The sequence below is a fragment of the Cyanistes caeruleus genome, chromosome 18 (genome assembly GCF_971803275.1).
Source record: "Cyanistes caeruleus chromosome 18, bCyaCae1.hap1.1, whole genome shotgun sequence".
Lineage (NCBI taxonomy): Eukaryota > Metazoa > Chordata > Aves > Passeriformes > Paridae > Cyanistes > Cyanistes caeruleus.
Genome location: NC_141718.1, coordinates 12,503,065 through 12,521,589, shown reverse-complemented (window position 1 = coordinate 12,521,589; position 18,525 = coordinate 12,503,065). Strand labels below are relative to the sequence as shown.

At 63.3% G+C, this 18,525-nt stretch overlaps 3 protein-coding genes across 4 annotated transcripts; all 3 read left to right on the top strand.

Moving 5' to 3' along the window:
• The first annotated feature begins 21 nt into the window (after positions 1-21).
• CASTOR1 (cytosolic arginine sensor for mTORC1 subunit 1) lies at positions 22-5,638 on the top strand. Of its 2 annotated transcripts, none has more exons than XM_086855925.1 (9): positions 22-253; positions 519-589; positions 2,777-2,970; positions 3,042-3,174; positions 3,746-3,869; positions 4,420-4,533; positions 4,621-4,703; positions 4,824-4,918; positions 4,999-5,638. In XM_086855925.1, the coding sequence occupies exons 1-9, from the start codon at positions 51-53 to the stop codon at positions 5,062-5,064; spliced, it is 1,083 nt and encodes a 360-aa protein (XP_086712051.1). In that variant the 5' UTR covers positions 22-50; the 3' UTR covers positions 5,065-5,638. The 2 variants fall into 2 exon arrangements, with proteins under 2 accessions (XP_086712051.1, XP_086712050.1); XM_086855924.1 differs by having other exon boundaries at positions 4,417-4,533.
• A 3,346-nt stretch (positions 5,639-8,984) lies between these two features.
• Positions 8,985-10,465, top strand: LOC147649954 (uncharacterized). Its single transcript, XM_086855923.1, has 3 exons — positions 8,985-9,021; positions 9,751-9,887; positions 10,001-10,465. The coding sequence occupies exons 1-3, from the start codon at positions 8,985-8,987 to the stop codon at positions 10,463-10,465; spliced, it is 639 nt and encodes a 212-aa protein (XP_086712049.1).
• Positions 10,466-15,034: 4,569 nt separating this feature from the next.
• Positions 15,035-18,525, top strand: LIF (LIF interleukin 6 family cytokine). Its single transcript, XM_086856616.1, has 3 exons — positions 15,035-15,177; positions 16,892-17,070; positions 17,211-18,525. The coding sequence occupies exons 1-3, from the start codon at positions 15,159-15,161 to the stop codon at positions 17,646-17,648; spliced, it is 636 nt and encodes a 211-aa protein (XP_086712742.1). The 5' UTR covers positions 15,035-15,158; the 3' UTR covers positions 17,649-18,525.

Below are 18,525 nucleotides of genomic sequence, written 5' to 3'. Positions count from 1 at the left end.
CAGGGCGTTGACGAAGACATGCGGGGCGGTTCCGGAGCGGTCCCGGGGCGATGCGGGGCGGTCCTGGGCCGGTCCCGGGGCGGTCCCGTGTCTGCCCTTATAGCGGCGGCGGCGGCGGGTCCCGGGGCGGCGCGGCCGCCATGGACCTGCACATCCTGGAGCACCGGGTGCGGGTGCTGAGCCTGGCCCGCCGCGGGCTCTGGCTCTACACCCACCCGCTGCTCAAGCTGCTCTTCCTGCCCCAGCGCTGCCGGTACCGGCCTTTTTCCACCCCCACCACCCTTCTCCTTCTCCTTCTCCTTCTCCTTCTCCTTCTCCTTCTCCTTCTCCTTCTCCTTCTCCTTCTCCTTCTCCTTCTCCTTCTCCTTCTCCTTCTCCTTCTCCTTCTCCTTCTCCTTCTCCTTCTCCTTCTCCTTCTCCTTCTCCTCCTTCTCCTTCTCCTCCTCCTTTCCCCGACTCGCGGCCCCGGGAAACGGCGTCGGTTTTGGGATCAGCAGCACTGATTTCTTCTCCTTCAGATGCAAGTTCTTCAGTCTGACGGAGACCCCCGAGGACTACACGGTCATGCTGGACGAGGAGGGCTTCAAAGGTACCGAGCGGTGGCCTCCTGGCAGGGCGGGCTGGCACCGCAGGCAGGAGCTGTGCGCGTCCCCAGCCCGGCTCCACGCCTGGGCCGCAGGGAGCGAGTCCCGGCTTGTGCTCGGCTCCCTCGGAACGTGCCCATCCCGTCCCCTCGGCGCCTGCGCCGGGGATGTACCGGCTTGCCCGGCAGAGGCTCTCCCGGCGTGGCTGCCCTCGCTCCTTCCGGGCAGAGCTGCCACCAGGCTGCGGAGAGCCCGGTGCCAGCCCGAAGCAGGGCGCAGGGACCTCCCGGGATGGCCGCGGGCAGCGCTCCAGGCTCTGGCAGCCCTCCTGTCATCATTCCCGTGTCTAATTTCATCCCGTCCCTCTGCCCGGTGAGGGCCAGCTGGAGCTTTGGCAGGGCAGGGCAAAGCACAGGGCCAGCCAGGCTGGCAGGGGTGAGCCCTGTCCGGCAGCGGGGTCCAGGTTTTGGGGTGTCCTGGGGAGGTTTGATCCCTTCCAAGCCAGTCTCTCTCTCCCAGGGATGTGTCATTTGGTGACGTCCCCACCGCTGGTGCCCCGGCGTGTGCCGTGCATCACCCTCACCACCGGTCCTGCCGGGGGTACCGGCCCAGCGGGCTGAGCCGGAGGGTCCGGATCCGGCCCGGCTTCCCACGCCCAAACCTTCCTGCCGAGGCCGCAGGAACCGGGGGCAGCGGATCCTTGGCCGTGACCCAAGGAACGAGGGTCGGTGCTGCGGCCACTCAGGACCAGGTCGCAGGCTCACCTCCTTTTGCTGCGGGACGGGACCGCGTCCGGGCTCTCCCGGAGCCAGAGCTGTTCCCCATGTATTGTTTTATTTCGGGGCCTTCGGACAAATATTCCTCAATCCCGAGGGGAGGGCGGGAAGTGCTGAACAATGGCGCTGCGAGCCCGCGGCCCCGCAGTGCCCTGTGAGCCCCCCTGTGCTGGGGGCTGCCGGTGTCCCCCCGCTGCCGGGGGACCCCCAGCCGAGGAGAGCTGCACCCCCTCTTCCCCTGGGGATCAGGGTTAAGCCTTGGGCTGGGTGACACGGGGACAGATGGGTCCCCTCGCATTCAGCCTCGCCCAGGGTGGTGTTGAAAAGCAATTAAACATTGAGCTCTGGGACAGGTCCCCATGTCCCCGAGTCCCCGTCCCGCCCCCCTGTTCCCAGCACTGGGCCCTGGGCCCGAGCCGAGGCTGTTCTGGCGCTTCCTGCACAGGAACCGGCGCTGGGAACACCCGCCGAGGCCCTGGATCCGGCCCCGCTCCCGCCCTGCCCCGGGCCGGGTTTGGGAGAGGGGTACAGAGCCTGTCCCCTGCTGGGGTCCCCCTCCGTGGGTGGGGACCCTCCCCCGTGCGACCTCCGCCTCCAGCACTGGTGTGATGAGTTCGGGGTCTCGGCGGGGCTTGGGCACTGGGGGCCGGGGATTGTGTGATCTCCCGTGGGAGCTGCTCCCACCTTTCCTGGATGGGAGGAGTGGATTGGAGACCCCTTGGGTGCCCTGGCCCGTCCCTCGCTGGGAAAGGGAGCCCAGAGAGGAGGGGACAGCCTGGCTGAGTGGTGCCAGCCCCTCTCCTGGGCAGGAGGGTGGCAGCGAGGGGGGTGGGAGGCAGGAGCATCTGGCATGTGCCCACCCTGCCAACACCAGCAGAGTTTTGGGAAGCAGCTGTGGCCCTCTGCCAGCCTGGGCTCTCTCCACCAGGCAGACACCAGGTGGGACCCCCAGGACAGAAGGAGGACCCTCCCCTTGTCTCCTCCAGTGCCCCATGTGCATCTCTGGCGGTGGGAGCTGTGCTGGGGGCTCCTGGGGTGCAGAGGATGAGCTGGGCAGCCCCAGGGCCCTGGTGGTGCTGTTTTTTGGGGTGCAGGGCCAACACCCCCATGTACCCAGCCTGGGGTGCTGGCACAGGGAGGAGAGACACATCTTGGGGTTTGTGGGAGCTGTAGCCTTGGCCCCCCTCATCCCTATGGTCAAATCCCATTGTGGAGCAGCTGAGCCCCGTCTGGCTCCTTCCCCCTGTGGATGGAGCTCATCTGCACCCCCAAACCAGTATCCCCACACCTGGCACTGATCCTGCCTTGGGTCTGCTCATCACCCGGGGACAGCGTGACACGCAGTGCCCGAGCTGGCACCGCCTCTGTGCCGAGCCCTGTGGAGCCGCCTGCCTCAGTGTCCCTTGTCCCTCGCAGAGCTGCCGCCCTCCGAGTTCATGCAGGTGGCAGATTCCACGTGGCTGGTGCTCAGCGTCGTCTCCAACGGGCGGGAGGCCCCCGGCTGCCAGGCCACCGGTGTCACCAAGATCGCGCGCTCCGTCATCGCGCCGCTGGCCGAGCACCACGTCTCGGTGCTGATGCTCTCCACGTACCAGACCGACTTCATCCTGGTGAGTGACGGTCCCTGTGTGCCCTGCGGGAGGGGTGGCAGTGCAGGCCCTGATCCCACGTCCTGGAGCAGGTGCGGGAGCGGGACCTGCCCGTGGTGATCCACACGCTGGCCGGGGAGTTCGACATCTACAGGGAGGAGAGTGGCGAGTGTGTCCCTGTCACCTGCGATGACGTGAGCAATGGCTTCCTCAAGCCCAAGCCACGTGAGTGACACTGTGCTCTGTGTCCCCTGGGGCCACCCATTCCCACCCAGATGCTCCAGCTACAGCTGGTGGTGCCCATATCCGTGAGGGACCTCCAGTCCCCACCGACATGATCCAGTTCCCACCAGCGGAACCCACATCTCTGGGGGATCTCCAAGGCCACCCTGTCCCCAGGCCACACTGTCCCAGAGCCATCCGGTCCCTGCCAAGATGCTGCTCCCATGGGTGGTTCCTGCATCCTGGGGGATCCCCATGGTCACCCTGTCCCCAGGACCACCCAAGTCCCTGCCAAGGTGCTCCTGCTCCCACCAGCGGTAGTTACGTCTTTGGGGGACCCCCCCAAGATGCTCCAGTTCCCACTGGAGATGCCCATCTGGGGCCACCCAGGGCCACCCAGTCCCTGCTGAGATGCTGCAGCTCCCACTGGTGACATCCACATCCTTTGGGACCCCCGGGCCAGCCCTCTGCGCCCCGAGAGACTCCGGGCTGTGGGCGCGGTGGCCACGGGGTGGCACTGCGGGACTGTCCCCGAGCTGTCCCCAGGCCTGACGCGCGGCCGTTCCCCTGGCAGCCGCCAGCCCCACGCTGCACCCGGTGCAGAGCCCCCAGACCCGCTTCTGTGTCCTGACGGTGGCCCCCGACACGCTGCCCGCCATCGCCACCATGCTCATCGATGTCCTCTTCTACTCCCACAGGTGAGTCCATGGGGGTGGCCCATTGCCTGGTGCCACCTGACCTGCGGTGACATTGGTCCCAGCCATTGGTCCCAGCCGTTGGTCCCAGTGGGTTTTCAGGCTCCGGATGGGTTTTCCAAACCGGTTTTGCTTTCCCGGGAGCTGCACTGTGAGGGGTGGGAACCCCGAGGTGACACAAGGGACAAAGCCAGCATTGTACCGAGTCCCAGGGGGGAGACTGTAAAGCAGGAGGGGATGGGTTTGGAAAAGGCAGTGGGGATGGTGCTGGGGGAAGGGAACGCTCCTGGTTGGGTCCTCCCGTGTCCCCTGGGATGGGGTCCCTTCTGGTGACATGCTCCTGCTCAGAGTGACCGTGGCCTTTTGAGAATGCCCCAAAACCTGGTGTCACCTGTGAGCTGCAGACCCTGTGGGGACCACCTGCTCCTGTCCCCTCTCCTCCCACCCTGCAGCACCCCAGCATGATGCTCAGACACCCAATGCCACCACCAAGCCCTTCTCCTCCCCATTTTGAGGGTTGTGACCCCTGCCTGTGTCCCCTCCCCCTCAGCAGCCCCCCGTGGGATGCAGCCACCAGCAGCCAGGACCTCGACTCCATCACCTTCTTCTCCTTCTCCCTCATCGAGGGCTACATCTCCATCGTGATGGATGCCGAGACCCAGAAGCGGTAGGTGCCATCCCGGGGCTGTCTGTCCCTCCGTCCCTGGGTCTGGGGGCTCAGGGAGGGGGTGACACTTGGTTTCATCCCCCTCAGCTTCCCCAGTGACCTCCTGCTGACCAGCTCGACGGGGGAGCTGTGGCGGATGGTGCGGATTGGGGGACAGCCCCTTGGCTTCGGTGAGTGTGGCCGTGGTGGCCGTGTCCCCTCTTGTGCCACTGCCACCCAGGGGGTGCTCTAGGGCACTGCTGTCCCTGGATGTCCCCATGGCAGTGGCCTGAGACCCCCTGTGCCCCCAGACGAGTGTGGCATCGTGGCGCAGATCGCGGAGCCGCTGGCGGCCGCTGACATCTCGGCCTATTACATCAGCACCTTCAACTTTGATCATGCCTTGGTGAGCCCCTGCCCCTCCCCAGGGACCCCTGCCAGCCCCGGGGTGTCCCCTGAGGCTGACACCCCCTCTGTCCCCCACAGGTCCCCGAGGAGGGCATTGCTGAGGTCATCCAGCTGCTGCAGCAGCGGCAGGAGAGTGGCAGATAGCGGCTGGCTGTCCCCACGCTGACTGTCCCAGCGTGGTGTCTCCTCCTCCCCACCCCTGTTCATTCAGTTTTCATTTGAATGGTCCCCCAGCACAGGACAGAGCACAGCATCGCTCCCTCTGTGCTGGGGATGGGGTGGCTTTGGGGACATGGTGGCCTTGTGGCAGTGGGCACTGGCCCACAGAAGTGGGGTCAGTCCCTGTGTGCCATCCTGTCCCTCTCGCCTGGCCTGTGCAGGGTGGGTGGCAGGGTGGGTGTGTCCAGGTGGAGGGGACACAGGGTGGAGGGACAAAGAGCAGTGATGTGCCACCATGGTGCTATAGGGGACAGCCTGGGGCTGATGGGATGTGTCCCCTTCAGAAGGGAGGGGTGGCCACGAGGCTCAGGGTCACCCCTGGACCAGCCCCATGGAGGGGAGAGCATTCCCGGAGCTGGGGTTACCCCTGGCACCCCAAAAATCTCCAAGGGGGCAGTGGGGCTCTGGTTCAGCACCAGCACTGGCTGTTACCTGTCCCAGCCCCTCACAAGTTGTATTTTCACAGTTTTTGATAAGTCAATAAAATTCTTATTATTTTTATTCCTGTGCAGCCCAGGGAGGTTGCCCAGAGCTGGTCCCTGTGTTGGTGGCAGGGGCTGGCATGGGACAGGGGGACAGAGTCCCACTGTGAAGTGACTGGGACACGGTCACTTTCTCTGCTCGGTATTTTGGGTGAAAAAACAGGTTAAAGCTTTAGCCCACAGTAAATCACGGCCCTGGGGAAACCCAAGCCCACATTTATGTCCTCCCCCTGACCCACACTGGGCCAGACTGGGGAGGAACTGAGGCAGGAGCTTGACCCCGGGCTTGGGGATGTCCCTGTCACACTGCCACTGTGTCCCCACATCCTCTTCCCTTGCTGGCAGCATGGCGAAGTGGGATACACGGGGTGGGGGCTGTGCCTTCCTGGGGATGCTGCAGCCAGTGGGGGCCCCCAGGGGGTCCTGGTCCTCAGCCAGACCCAGCAGGAGCATGCTGGGAACCTCTGCTCCCATCCTGTCCCCAAAATCCATCCCCTGCTCTCCCACGTTCCGAGAAGGTCAGTGCCCCGCCGCTGGCACAGCTTGCCCACGTCAGCCCCACACTCTTGCAGCCAGCAGCTTCCTGCGGCTCTCCGGGCACTCTCCTTCCTGTCTCGGTCCCTTCTCCGAGTCATGGGATGCTGGTGACGTGCTCCCGCTGATGAAGAAATTGCCGCTGGCCCATGCGGTCACCGGCGCTATTTTTGTCCCTGTTGGGTATTGCACAGTCGTGGCCACCTGCTGCCATCCCCGAGTGGCACCACTGCAGTGTCCTGAGGGCAGGGGAGAGCTGAGGGTTGGGACCCTGATCACCCTCAGGGAAGGGCATGGATGGATGGATGAGAGTGGAACAGGAAGAAGGAGATGTGGAGGATGGATGGATGATGGATGGATGATGGATGATGGATGGATGGATGGATGGATGGATGGATGGATGGATGGATGATGGATGATGGATGGATGGATGGATGGATGGATGGATGGATGATGGATGGATGATGGATGGATGATGGATGGATGATGGATGGATGATGGATGGATGGATGATGGATGGATGGATGGATGGATGGATGGATGGATGGATGATGGATGATGGATGGATGGATGGATGGATGATGGATGGATGATGGATGGATGGATGATGGATGGATGGATGATGGATGGATGATGGATGGATGATGGATGGATGATGGATGATGGATGGATGGATGATGGATGGATGGATGATGGATGGATGATGGATGGATGGATGGATGGATGGATGATGGATGGATGATGGATGATGGATGGATGATGGATGGATGATGGATGGATGGATGATGGATGGATGGATGGATGGATGGATGATGGATGGATGGATGGATGGATGGATGGATGATGGATGGATGATGGATGGATGATGGATGGATGATGGATGGATGATGGATGGATGGATGATGGATGGATGGATGGATGGATGGATGGATGGATGATGGATGATGGATGGATGGATGGATGGATGATGGATGGATGATGGATGGATGGATGATGGATGGATGGATGATGGATGGATGATGGATGGATGATGGATGGATGATGGATGATGGATGGATGGATGATGGATGGATGGATGATGGATGGATGATGGATGGATGGATGGATGGATGGATGATGGATGGATGATGGATGATGGATGGATGATGGATGGATGATGGATGGATGGATGGATGATGGATGGATGGATGGATGATGGATGATGGATGATGGATGATGAATGGATGGATGATGGATGGATGGATGATGGATGGATGGATGGATGATGGATGGATGGATGGATGGATGGATGGATGGATGGATGGATGATGGATGGATGATGGATGGATGGATGGATGATGGATGGATGATGGATGGATGATGGATGGATGGATGGATGGATGATGGATGGATGGATGGATGGATGATGGATGGATGATGGATGATGGATGGATGGATGGATGGATGGATGGATGGATGGATGGATGATGGATGGATGGATGGGTGACACAGGGGCAGTGAGGTGGAACAGCCTGTCTGGGCAGCCTGAGGAGGGATGGACAAACTGCTGTGGAGCGAGCAAGATCTGGTTTCTCCACATCTCCAGGACTGCCCTGGGCACAGCCCTGCCCACCCCAGCCCCACAGAGCCCACCCCAGCCACCACCTCTGCCGGGGACGCCCCGGGAAGGAGGAAGAGGAGGAGTCCTCAGAGGCGGTTGGGGAGGAAGCAGACCGTGCAAGTCGTGGCGCGGTCAGGGGCAGGGAAATTTTGGGAAAATAAAGCACTTGTAAAAGTGAGTCACCGCCGCATCCTTCCTCCTGGAAGGAGCTGTTAATTTCTAATCTGTCCCTCTGTGCCAAACTCTCCAAATGCGTAAATTCAGCGACGGTCACCAAAATCAACGGGATTGCGACACACCCCGGAACGGAGACATCCATCTCTAAGGAATGGGAAACCCCCCGCGGGTGCCGGGCTCCTCCCGCCAGGAAGGGGAGCCCGGGGGGACAGCGGGGGTGCCCTGGCTGCTGCTGCCGGTGCCGAGGCTGTGCCAGCCCCAGGGCGGTGCCGGTGGGGCCGTGCCGAGCCCCAGGGCTCTCCCAAGGCAGCGCTGCCTTGGGCACCACCCGGTGCCCTCGGTGTTCCCGTGGCTGCTGCCGGGCACAGAGGCTAAGCCTGATGTCTCCCACTTGGTTCAGCACCCAAATTTGTCACCCGGAGGTGCAGGTGGGTGTGAGCAGGAGGACAGAGAATCCCTCAGAGCATCAGGCCGTGCTGGTATGCTCTGCACTTCCCTCACCTCCACTTCCCTCCTTGCCAGGGTAGATTTTTGCCTTCCACAGCTGGATTTGGGACGCGAAACACCCCGTGGTGGCACACGGGTGACATCCCTGTCCCCGCTGTCAGCCGCCACTGCCCTCTTTTGCATTGGGGTTTCAGGGCAGCCGGCGCTGGTTTCAGTTCAACCTGTTGGCTGCTGAGCGGTGACACCGGCGTGAATCAAAAAGTCTCTTTCCCAAGAAGCCAGGACTGGGGGGTCCTGCCAGATCCGGGATGAGCCGTGGGACCGCGGCCTCGCAGGCTGGACCCACCCGGACTCCCTCGAGGAACTGACTCGAAGAACATCCCCATCGTCCTGCCGGCCCCATTTCCTCCCGCCTCTGCTCTCACCCTGCTCATTGGGCCCCGGGCCATGCCTTCACTTCTCGCTGCCTTCCGTTGGGTCCGGGTGCCTCCTTCGGAGGTGGGGGTGACTCGGGTGCGCTTTAAAAGCCGAGCTTCCCCATCGCCGAGCACTTAAGGAAGTGGCTTGCGCGCCCGGCAGCCCCGGGCGGACACCCTGCCCCGGCCATGCGGTGCGACGGGCGGCCCTGGGGTGTGCTGGCAGGTACGTGTGTCCCCGTGTCCCCGTGTCCCCGTGTCCCCGTGTCCCCGTGTCCCCTCGCGCTGCCCCGGCCGCTCCGGTGCCCCGGGAGCCGCGGAGGGAGCGCGGCCGCGGGGCCCCCATGGCGGCTGAGTCAGCGGAGCGGCGGCAGATGGCACCGAGGCTGTGCCACCGCAGTGTCACCTCCCTCGGGGGCTGGAGGGGACAGGGACGTTCCCCGCTGTGGCACATGGGGAGCACTGGGGGTGGGCAGCCTGAGAGAGAGGGGACGCTGGGAGGGGCAGGCAGGAGGGGACACTTTGGGGACCAGCGGCAGAAGGTCAGGGGTCAGCTTGCCCAAAGGGACAGAGGCTGTGTGTGAGCCCAGTGCCATACCCAAAGTCCTGAGGGTGACAGCGGGACTGGGACAGTGTCTGGCCAGAGCTGGACAGCGGGACTGGATCAGGAGCATCGTTGCTGTCCCCTCTTTTGTGGTGGCCCGCGCTGGGAGGTGGAGCTGCTGGAGCAGCTGCTGTGGTGGTTCTGCACATCCTGGCTGCTCCAGAGCATCCCCAGCACCGTCATCCTCCTCCCCACCGGGTGCCCAGCAGCTTTTTGTCGCGGGGCTGGGTCATCCCTGGAGCGGGGACAGGGCTGGGGTGCAGGCAGCATTCCTGGCGCGGGGGTAGGGTTGTGAGAGAGGGCTGTCCCTGCACCCATCAGTGCCCCTGACTCCCTCCTCTTCCTCCCCAGCTGTCGCCAAAGGGCTCCTCATCCTCTGGGCAGTGCCGGGCCAGGGGGGCAGGTCCCCGCTGGCCCCCACCGTGCAGCAGACCCAGGCGCTGGTGAGGCTCATGGCCGAGGATGCGCGGGAGCTCTTCACCTTCTACGTGAGTTCCCTTCCCCGGGCCGAGGGGTCACGCCCGTCCCCTCCACGGGGCAGTGGGGGGCGGTCCCCGTGCTGCTTCCACGTCCCTGATCTTTCTCTCCAATATCTGGGCAGGAGAAGGAGCAGCACCTGACCATCCACAACATCTGCCGCACCAGCAACACCCCCGAGTGGCTGCAGAGGCCGGCCAAGGGGCCCTGGGGGCTGCGGAGGCTGCGGAGGCCCATGATCCACATGGACCAGGCGCTGCAGGACATCATCCGGCACCAGCGCAACCTTTACCACCCCGAGGCCGAAATCCTTCGCCGCTTGAGCAGGACCCACCGAAAGGTGCGAGCGCTCCTCAATAACCTGGCGGGGCTCTTCCCGGCCTCCAGCCCCCGGCCCGGCCGCCGGCCCCTCCCCAGCCCCGCGCCATCCCTCAGCATCTTCCGACAGAAGCTGCAGGGCTGCCAGATCCTCTGGAGCTACGCCCGCTTCATGGCCGAGCGCAGCGCCGAGCTGGAGGCCGGGAGCCGCCGGAGCCGCCGGGAGAAGGGGAGATCGCGCAGGGGCTCGGGGCTGCCCGCACACCCCTAGGGCAGCTCCGCCGGCACCGGAGTTCCCGTCTGCATCTCCATCATCTCCATCATCTCCACCATCTCCATCCCATGTGACGCGATCCCAGCCCCGTTTTCAGGATGGAGATGCCAGGATGGCCGGGGAGCACCACGGAGCCCCCTCACGGCACCGACCCTGCGCTCCCCGTGCCAGCACTCGGCTGCAGGACAGCCCTGCTTGGCTCTCGCACATCCTGCCCCACTTTCATTGGATCCAGGTAGCCCCGGTGCAGCCGGGTGTCCCCCGGGTGCGCGGCTGTTCCCTGTCCCCGAGCCCTGCCGGGTTTTCCAGTGATTCAATGGGTCGGGTGACACAGCCTGACTAAGAGCTGCTCGCCCAGCACCCCCCACCGGGCGCACGGAGAGCGCTGCTGCCACCGGCGACTGTCACCGGTGTTGTCACCCCTGCCTGCCCTGCGCCAGCTCCGCTCCCAGAGAGCAGCTGGCGTGTCCTGTGTCCCTCTGTGCTCGGTGTCCCCAAGCTCGGTGTCCCTTTGCACATCCCTGTCCTCATCCCTGTGCTCTCAGTGTCCCCCGGGAGCGCACTGGCTGTTCCCATCCTCCCAGCATCCCTGTCCCCTCCGTGTCCCCCCTGAGCCTCCCAGGCCGTGCCACCACAGCCCAGCACTGTGACAGTGGGTGACAGCCCCCACTGCCTCCCCCCTAATTTATACATCAATATTTGTGTGTTTATTGTATTTATTGATTGTTAGGGTTAATTTAACTCCTGCAGCTTGCAGAAGTATTTAAGGACATTTCTAATATATAAATATCTATTTTTATTATATTTTTGTACGGTGTTAAACTATGAACATCACAAGGATTTATTTATGTATATTGGTATTTTTGGTACACATAGAAGGGCAGTGCCCTCACCCACGTGGCATTTCTTTATTTTTGTACAATGGCAAAAGGAAATAAAATGCTGACTTTGGCCCATGGGCCACTGAGACATCATGTCCCTGTGTCCCTTTGTCCCTGTGTCTGTCCTGGCGGCTGTGGGCAGGGAGGAGCTGTATTCTGGTGGCCAGGTTGTGCCTGATGTCCTTTCCAGGACACACGGGATGTGGCACACGGTGTGACACACGGCATGGCACATGCTGGGATGTGGCCAGTGGCATGGCACAGAACGTGGCACACGGCACAGGGTGGCACAGGGTGGCACAGGGTGACACAGGATGGCATAGGGTGGCACAGGGTGACACAGGATGGCACAGTGTGGCACAGGGCATGTGACATGACAGGGCCTGGCACCACCAGGAGTGTGCCACGGCACGGCATGGGCCACACGACACCTTGTGCCACACGTCACAGCCACGCTGAGTGCAGCATCCTGCAGTCTGGCCAGGGCCACCGTGGGGACCGGGCCACCCACTGCCACCAGTCCCTCTGAGTCAAAAATCCTAAGACCTGGTCATGTGTCCCCTGGAGTCACTTGTTCCCCGCGGGTGCCGTGTGCGGAGCCGCCGGCAGTGCCTGAGTCAGTCCCGGGAGCTTCGCCACCAGGACGGCCACCACGGCCATCTGGGGACACTCAGGTGGGACAATGTCACCATGAAGCAGCCCCGGCCAGCTTGGAGTGCTGTGGGTGACCGTGACAGTGACCGTGACTGTGCCACCACCGAGCTGCCCACCCGGCTCTGGACAGGGCTGCAGAGGGGACGGTGCAGGTACGTGACCCCCCGGGACCGTGGGGAGGGCTGGGGGACCCCAAAAGTGGGGTGACACCAGATGAGTGTCACTGAAGAGATGGTGGCTTCTTTGGTGTCCCCAAGAGGACCCCAGTGCCCACTCGTGGGAAAAGCCTGTGGGTGACACCTGTGGGTGACACCTGTGGGTGGCACCGGTGGGGCACAGGGACAGGGCTGAGGCAGCCCCGGCAGGGCCCCATCGTGAGTCAAAGGGGAATTCGGTGCCCTCCGTTATTCAGCTCTGGGTTTCCCCGGGACAGGAGCTCCCGCCTCGCTCAGCCCTTGCTCAGCCCCCTGGGAGAGCCCCCCGATCCCACCAGAGCCTCATCCCCACACCTGGGGGACACCCGGGGCTTTTGGTGACCCTGGAATCTGAGTGTCCCCCATGCACGGGGACACCGCGGGATGGGGACTTGGAGGGGAGCCGGAGGGGGAGAAGGATGGGGTGTGGGGGCAGTTCTGGAGGGGTTGGGGCAGTTCTGGAGGGGTTGGGGCAGTGGGGGGACAATGATAGGATGGGGAAGGGCAGGAAGGGACAGCTGCTGGCTGGGGAGAGGAGAGGTCTGGGGTGGGGAAGGGGCAGGAGGCAGCTCCGGAACAGGGATGGGGACAGGTCGGTTCTGAGTTGGGATGGGGCAGCGGGGGCAATTTTGGGATGGGGAGAGGCCAGTTCTGGGCTGGGGCAGCAGGGGGCAGCACGGGGACAGGGATGGGGACAGGGATGGGGACAGGGATGAGCGGGAATGGAACAGGAATGGGGAGGGGGCAGCATAGGGACAGGGAAGGGGGAGCAGAAGGGGCAGGGATGCGGCAGAGAGGGATCCTGGGGACAGGGAAGGGGACAGGGACGGGGTGCGGTGTCTGCGGTGGAGCTGAGGACAGTTACGGGCAGGGATGCTCAGACTGGACCGCTCGGAGGGACACAGAGCAGCAGCGTGGCACTGGTGGCCTTGGAACACCCTGGGCTTGTCCTCGTGTCCCTGGGGAGGTCGGCGGTGGGGATGGGGACAGGGGGGACAAGGGGGGAGAGAGGGGACAGCTGTCTCCTGACCAACCTCCCCCAAACCCCACAGGTCCCCGACCCTCAGTCTCTTCTGACGGGGGGGCTGGCTCCCCCCGTTCCTGCTTCCCGCTCCCCCCTGGGACACGCTGGGACCCCCCGCTCCTGTCACGGTCTCCTCACGCTCCTGCATCCCCGTTCTGGCTGCCCGCTCACAGGGCATCCGCAGGAATCCGTGCGGGAATGGGAAAGGGGATATTGCTGGGCACCATGTCCCATCCTGGTACCTCCCATCTCCCATTCTGCCATCTCCCTATCCCGCCTGTCTGGACCAGGAATTCGGGTTTTCCCAGCCGAGCATCCCCCTCCTGCAGAGATCCGCGGGTTTGTCTTTCTTCCCAAACAAAACCCATCCTTTAATCCTGACACTTTTGCCTAAGGGCTGAGCTGCAGGTGGGGACACCGGTGCCACCTTGATGATCTCACCATGACCAGGGGTCTCACACCCCTCCGGGGACACTAAAGCCCAGCTCAGCTCCAGCTTGGACTCAGTTGCTCCTGGGAAATCCAAAGGGAAATCCATGTCAAGCCCTGCACACAACGCCTCCAGGACGTTCCCTACGCTAATAATTAAGTGCTATAAATTCCTCAGCTAATTAAGCGCGTCAGGTCATCAGATGTCCATCAATACGTGATGTGCTGCTCCCCATATCCCAAAAAGACTGGGATGAGGCTGCAGGGCGGGAGATGAAGCTCATCGTCCCCGCCCTCCACAGTCCCCAGCTCATTCCCGATGTCCCACTAAGACCAGACTGGGCTAAACTGGGCATCAAACCAGGCTGGTCCTTGCGTGGGGAAACTGAGGCAAGCAGCAGCTACGGCCCAGCCCCGCCAACACGGGGGGGTCTCGGTGTCCCCCCTCGCCGTGTCCCCCTTGCCAAGGGAGGACAGCCGGGGTCGTGGTGGCTCTTGCATCACCGTTCCTGGACTGTCACCGCCGGTTCACCTGCCGGGGCACAAACTTGCTAAACCTGATTAAAGTTTCAGTTCGACCCCGGTGAGAAAAAAAAAAAAGAAAAATACAGAGAAGGACAAAAAAAAAATCCATTTAACCTGTTTTTCACCCAAATAGTGCAGCGAGCAGCTCCGCAGTGTCCTGATCCCATGGGATCCCCACGAGACGCTGACCCAGCGCCCTCCTGCCTGCTCCGGGCAGGGGACAGCTCCGCCGAGGGAAGGGTTAACCCTGGGGGGGCCGGTCCGGCCTCTCCCCCTGGGTGGGTTTGTCCTTTTTTCCTGCAGAAAACCCACCCTTTACTGATAAAACTTTTGCCCAAAGGGATGAGCCAGCGGCGGGCTGGGGGACACCGCTGCCATCCCACCGTGACCGAGGAGCACGGCACCCCCACCACCGCTTCCCCGCGCCTTCCATCCCTCCAAAACCCCAAAAAAACCCCAAACCAAACTTTTTAACCTCCTTCATTTTATTGCCTGCTCCGGCAGCCAGCGGGGAAGCCCCGGGCCGGGGAGGGGGACCCGGGGGTGAAAGTGCTTGCGGCTCCTGAGTCACAGCACCGCGCGTTCGCCACCGCGCCTCGACACCCCCGAACCCCACGTGCGCCTCCCTTGGGGGGGCTTCAATTCATCCTTCCCAGCCCACCCACTTTCCCGAGCCCGCGCGTGAAACAAAAGGCGACACAAAATTCCGTGTGACATCAACTTTTTTAAGAAGTTTATTTCTAAGAATCATTCATGATTTCCAAACCCTCCGACTTCCTGATTTCCAGTTTCAATAGAAGTAACGATAGCGGGTGATTCTCCCCCCCCCCCCCCCCGCCCCCCCTCCCCTCTTCTTACAACACAGGCTGGCTGCCGGACCGGTATATAAACCCCGAGAAGTCCCCCAGTATGAACATGAATTTCTGAAAACTTCCTCTGCCAACACCAATCCCTATTAAGTCGCTCCCGGGACGCGGCTCACAATGAAGTTCGTGCCGGCAGGTAAAAAAAAAAAAAAAAAAAATTCTACTTTGGGGATACTATTTCCCCTTCTCCCCCTCCCCCTTTTTTCCTCCCCCTCGCCTCCTTTTGCCGGTGATGCTCGGGTGCAGGCGGGTCCCGCTTGGATGCCGCCGCTGGAGCCGGGACGAGGCTCCCGCCGCGCTGGGTCCCCCCCGGGATGAGCATCTCTGGGAATTGGCAGCGGGAGCGGAGCGCGGCGCTGGCGCGGTGCAGCCAACATCTGGACACTTATATAACTGGAAATGCTTCCAAGGGGAAAAAAATATCTCAAGGAGGGGGGGATTTTTTTTATTTTTTTTTTACTTTTAAACACTTTTTTTTCCCCCTCCTGCTTTTCCTCCTTCTGGGTCTCCCTATGCCGCGAGCCGCTGCCGTGTCGGGAGCGCTGGGAGGATGGGGAGGCGGCCAAATGCAGGAGGGGGGTTGGAGGGAGCAACCCCCACCCCAGAAGCCGTTCTGGGGGGTCCCACGGGGGCAGCACCCACCCGGGACCCCCCACCCGCCCAGCCCCTGGCACACGTGGGTGCCGAGCCTCTCCCTGCCCAGCTGTGAAAGGGGCAGGAGCAGCGGCCGGGGGGACACAGAGAGAGGGGCTCGGAGGGCTCAGGGGGTCTGCGTCCCGTGGGAACAGCCGGGGCCCCGGGGAAGGCAGGGTTCCCCCGTCCCGTGCGGGAGGGGAGCGGCGGGTCAGGGATCGGAACACGCCCAGGTAAGTCCTTTCCCACCTGGGCAGGGTAAATAAATCGAGGCTTGGATTACCCGGCACCGGCGGCACGTCCGAGGCGCTGACAAGTGCGGGCGGCTCCGGCGCTCGTCCGGCCCGGGGACTTCGCCTGGCGACAGCCCCGCGGTGGGGCACGGGACCCCCACCCTGGCGGGGCCCTGCTGGTGGCATCCAGGTCACCCAGCAGCGGGGACAGCCGGGCCACCCTCACCGAGGATGCCCAGAGCATGCCAGGGCTCCAGAGGCGGTCTGGCCTCCCCGAGCAGGGATGGATCCCGGTTTGGGGGAGTCCCAGAGGATTGGGGGCCGCAGCGCCCCGCTCTCAGGAGCGGACGCCGGGGCGACCCAGCTGCCGGAGGCTCAAGGGTCCCCTTGTTCCGCATCCAGGGATTTCCTGGCTGGAGTCTCTGGCAGCTGCATCGTCTCTCCCCAGGGCTCCTCGGCGCTGCGCCCACTCCTCGGACGGGGAAACTGAGGCAGGCGGTGGGGCCGGGGGCGGGAGGGAGGAGGGAGGGCACGCCGAGAGCAGGTTTCCTTGCGGGAGCCCCGCTGAGTCAGCCGGGCCGGGGTGGGGCCTTGCTCCCGAAGCGCCCGGACCAGGATAACGGAGGAAAAAGCGCCTTGCACGTTTGATTAAACCCGCCAGGTCGCCACCGGGCCGGTTACGAAATGTGGGAATGCTGCGGGGCCCCCCGCCGGGAAGGGAAGCGGGGGAGCGCCGGCCGGGGGGCAGGTGAGGGGGACGGCAGCGGGATGGGAGCTGCGGCAGAGTGGGGGGTCCGGGGGTTCCAGCTGGGCTGGGCACACACCCAAGCGGGACGAGTCCCCGCTCCAGCTGGACACTCTCCCTTCGGGTGCCTGTAGCTGCGGTCACCCTCGGTGGATTCTCCGCATCAGCGGCAGCGCGGTCCCCATGGGCCACCTCCTGCTCCTGTCCCCGCCGTGACACCGGCCTCTCTCCCCACACAGGTGTCGTGCCCTTCGTGGCCCTGCTCCTGCTGCAGCGGCGGCCCGTGGCCGGCCGGGCGCTGCTGCTGAGCGGCTCCGGCTGCCCCAGCCACGGCTTGTGCCGCTCCACCGTGCAGGAGCAGACCCGCAGGCAGGTGGCCGTGCTCAACGCCACCGCCCAGGAGCTCTTCAGCCTCTACGTGAGTGGAGCTTGGGGACGGCCACGGGCCACGGGGGGGTTCGAGCCACAAGCGCACGAAGGGGGAGGGTTGGGGGCGCCGCGGGGACGGTGACGGGGGGGACACAGGGGACACGTGGTGATGTTCCCCTCTCGTCCCAGCTGAAGTGCCAGGGAGAACCGTTCAGCAGCGAGAGTGACAAACTCTGCAACCCCGCCGGTATCTTCTTCCCCGCCTTCCGCGTCAACCGGACGAGCGAGAGGAAGGAGGTGATGGTGGCCATGTACAAGCTCTTCGCCTTCCTCAACGCCTCGCTGGGAAACATCACACGAGACCAGGAGGAGCTCAACCCCATGGCCAAAGAGCTCCTCGAGCGGCTCCACAACACCACCAAGACCACCCGAGGCCTCATCTCCAACCTCACCTGCCTCCTCTGCAAGAACTACAACATCTTCCAGGTGGACGTCAGGTACGGGGACAGCTCCAAGGGCAAGAGCGCCTTCAAGAAGAAGCAGCAGGGCTGCCAGGTGCTCAGGAAGTACGTGCAGGTCATTGGCCAGGCAGCACGTGTCCTCCTACCTCATCTCAGCCCCTCATGAGCGCCCAGCCCGCCTACGCTGCCTCTCTGCTGCCTTCCGGATTCCCGCTTTCCTATTTATTACCCGGACCCTGCGCTGGCCCCGTCTGCCCTCCGGTAATTTATTGCCCCTTGAGGGGGTGAACGCTGAGCCCGGAGTGTCCCGGGCGGAGCAGAGGCAGCATCCAGCAGGACGGGGCAGCGCATCCCCGAGGAGATGCCGGGGCACGGGCTGGTCCCAGGATGTGCCTCAGCCATCCTCGTGCTGCTGTGGCGTGCGAGGAGCTGTGGGAGCTGGCAGCAGGGCAGGACTCTGTCCCCCACGGACGGTGTCATCATGGAGAGCAACGGGACAGGTGTCCTTGAGCACCGTCTGAAAGCTGTCACTTCCCTGGAAAAAGGACTCTGAGGAAGGACACTGGGATGCAGTGGCTGGCAGGGACGTGGGGACACGGGGACACGCTCCCCCTGCACATTTTAAGGCTGCAAGGAGCCAAGCTGAGGGTACCGGTGGCTGTGCTGGCTGGGGCTGGGTCCCACCGTCTGGGACAAGGCCACCCGTGTGGGACAGTCACCCCACAGCGGAGCATCATCCCCCCGCGCGGGCACGGCGGGGCACGGAACGTCCTCTCCTTCGGAAAAGCGCTTTTCCCATTGGAAGAGCTCTGAATGTACTGACGGCTACGAGCTGGGCTTTGCACGGCTGAGCACAGCCCTGGCATGGGGACACGGGGACATGGGGACATGGGACACGGGGACATATGGGTGAGGGATATGGGGACACGGGGATGTGGGGACACAGGGACGGGCCCCAGGCCGGTGGCAGGTGGCGCTGGCTCGCTCCTGGCACCAGAGCGGGCTTTGATGGTTATTTATTGCCTCCATGGAAAGCCCAGCGT

Bases quoted from the DNA above. Each gene is read 5' to 3' on its own strand.
- CASTOR1 (XM_086855924.1), top strand. From the start codon at position 51: ATGCGGGGCGGTCCTGGGCCGGTCCCGGGGCGGTCCCGTGTCTGCCCT. The intron at 4,704-4,823 runs GTGAGTGTGGCC...CTGTGCCCCCAG, and splicing joins GGGACAGCCCCTTGGCTTCG to ACGAGTGTGGCATCGTGGCG. The intron at 4,919-4,998 runs GTGAGCCCCTGC...TGTCCCCCACAG, and splicing joins TCAACTTTGATCATGCCTTG to GTCCCCGAGGAGGGCATTGC.
- LOC147649954 (XM_086855923.1), top strand. From the start codon at position 8,985: ATGCGGTGCGACGGGCGGCCCTGGGGTGTGCTGGCAG. The intron at 9,022-9,750 runs GTACGTGTGTCC...CTTCCTCCCCAG, and splicing joins GCCCTGGGGTGTGCTGGCAG to CTGTCGCCAAAGGGCTCCTC. The intron at 9,888-10,000 runs GTGAGTTCCCTT...ATATCTGGGCAG, and splicing joins GGGAGCTCTTCACCTTCTAC to GAGAAGGAGCAGCACCTGAC.
- LIF (XM_086856616.1), top strand. The intron at 17,071-17,210 runs GTGAGTGGAGCT...CTCTCGTCCCAG, and splicing joins AGGAGCTCTTCAGCCTCTAC to CTGAAGTGCCAGGGAGAACC.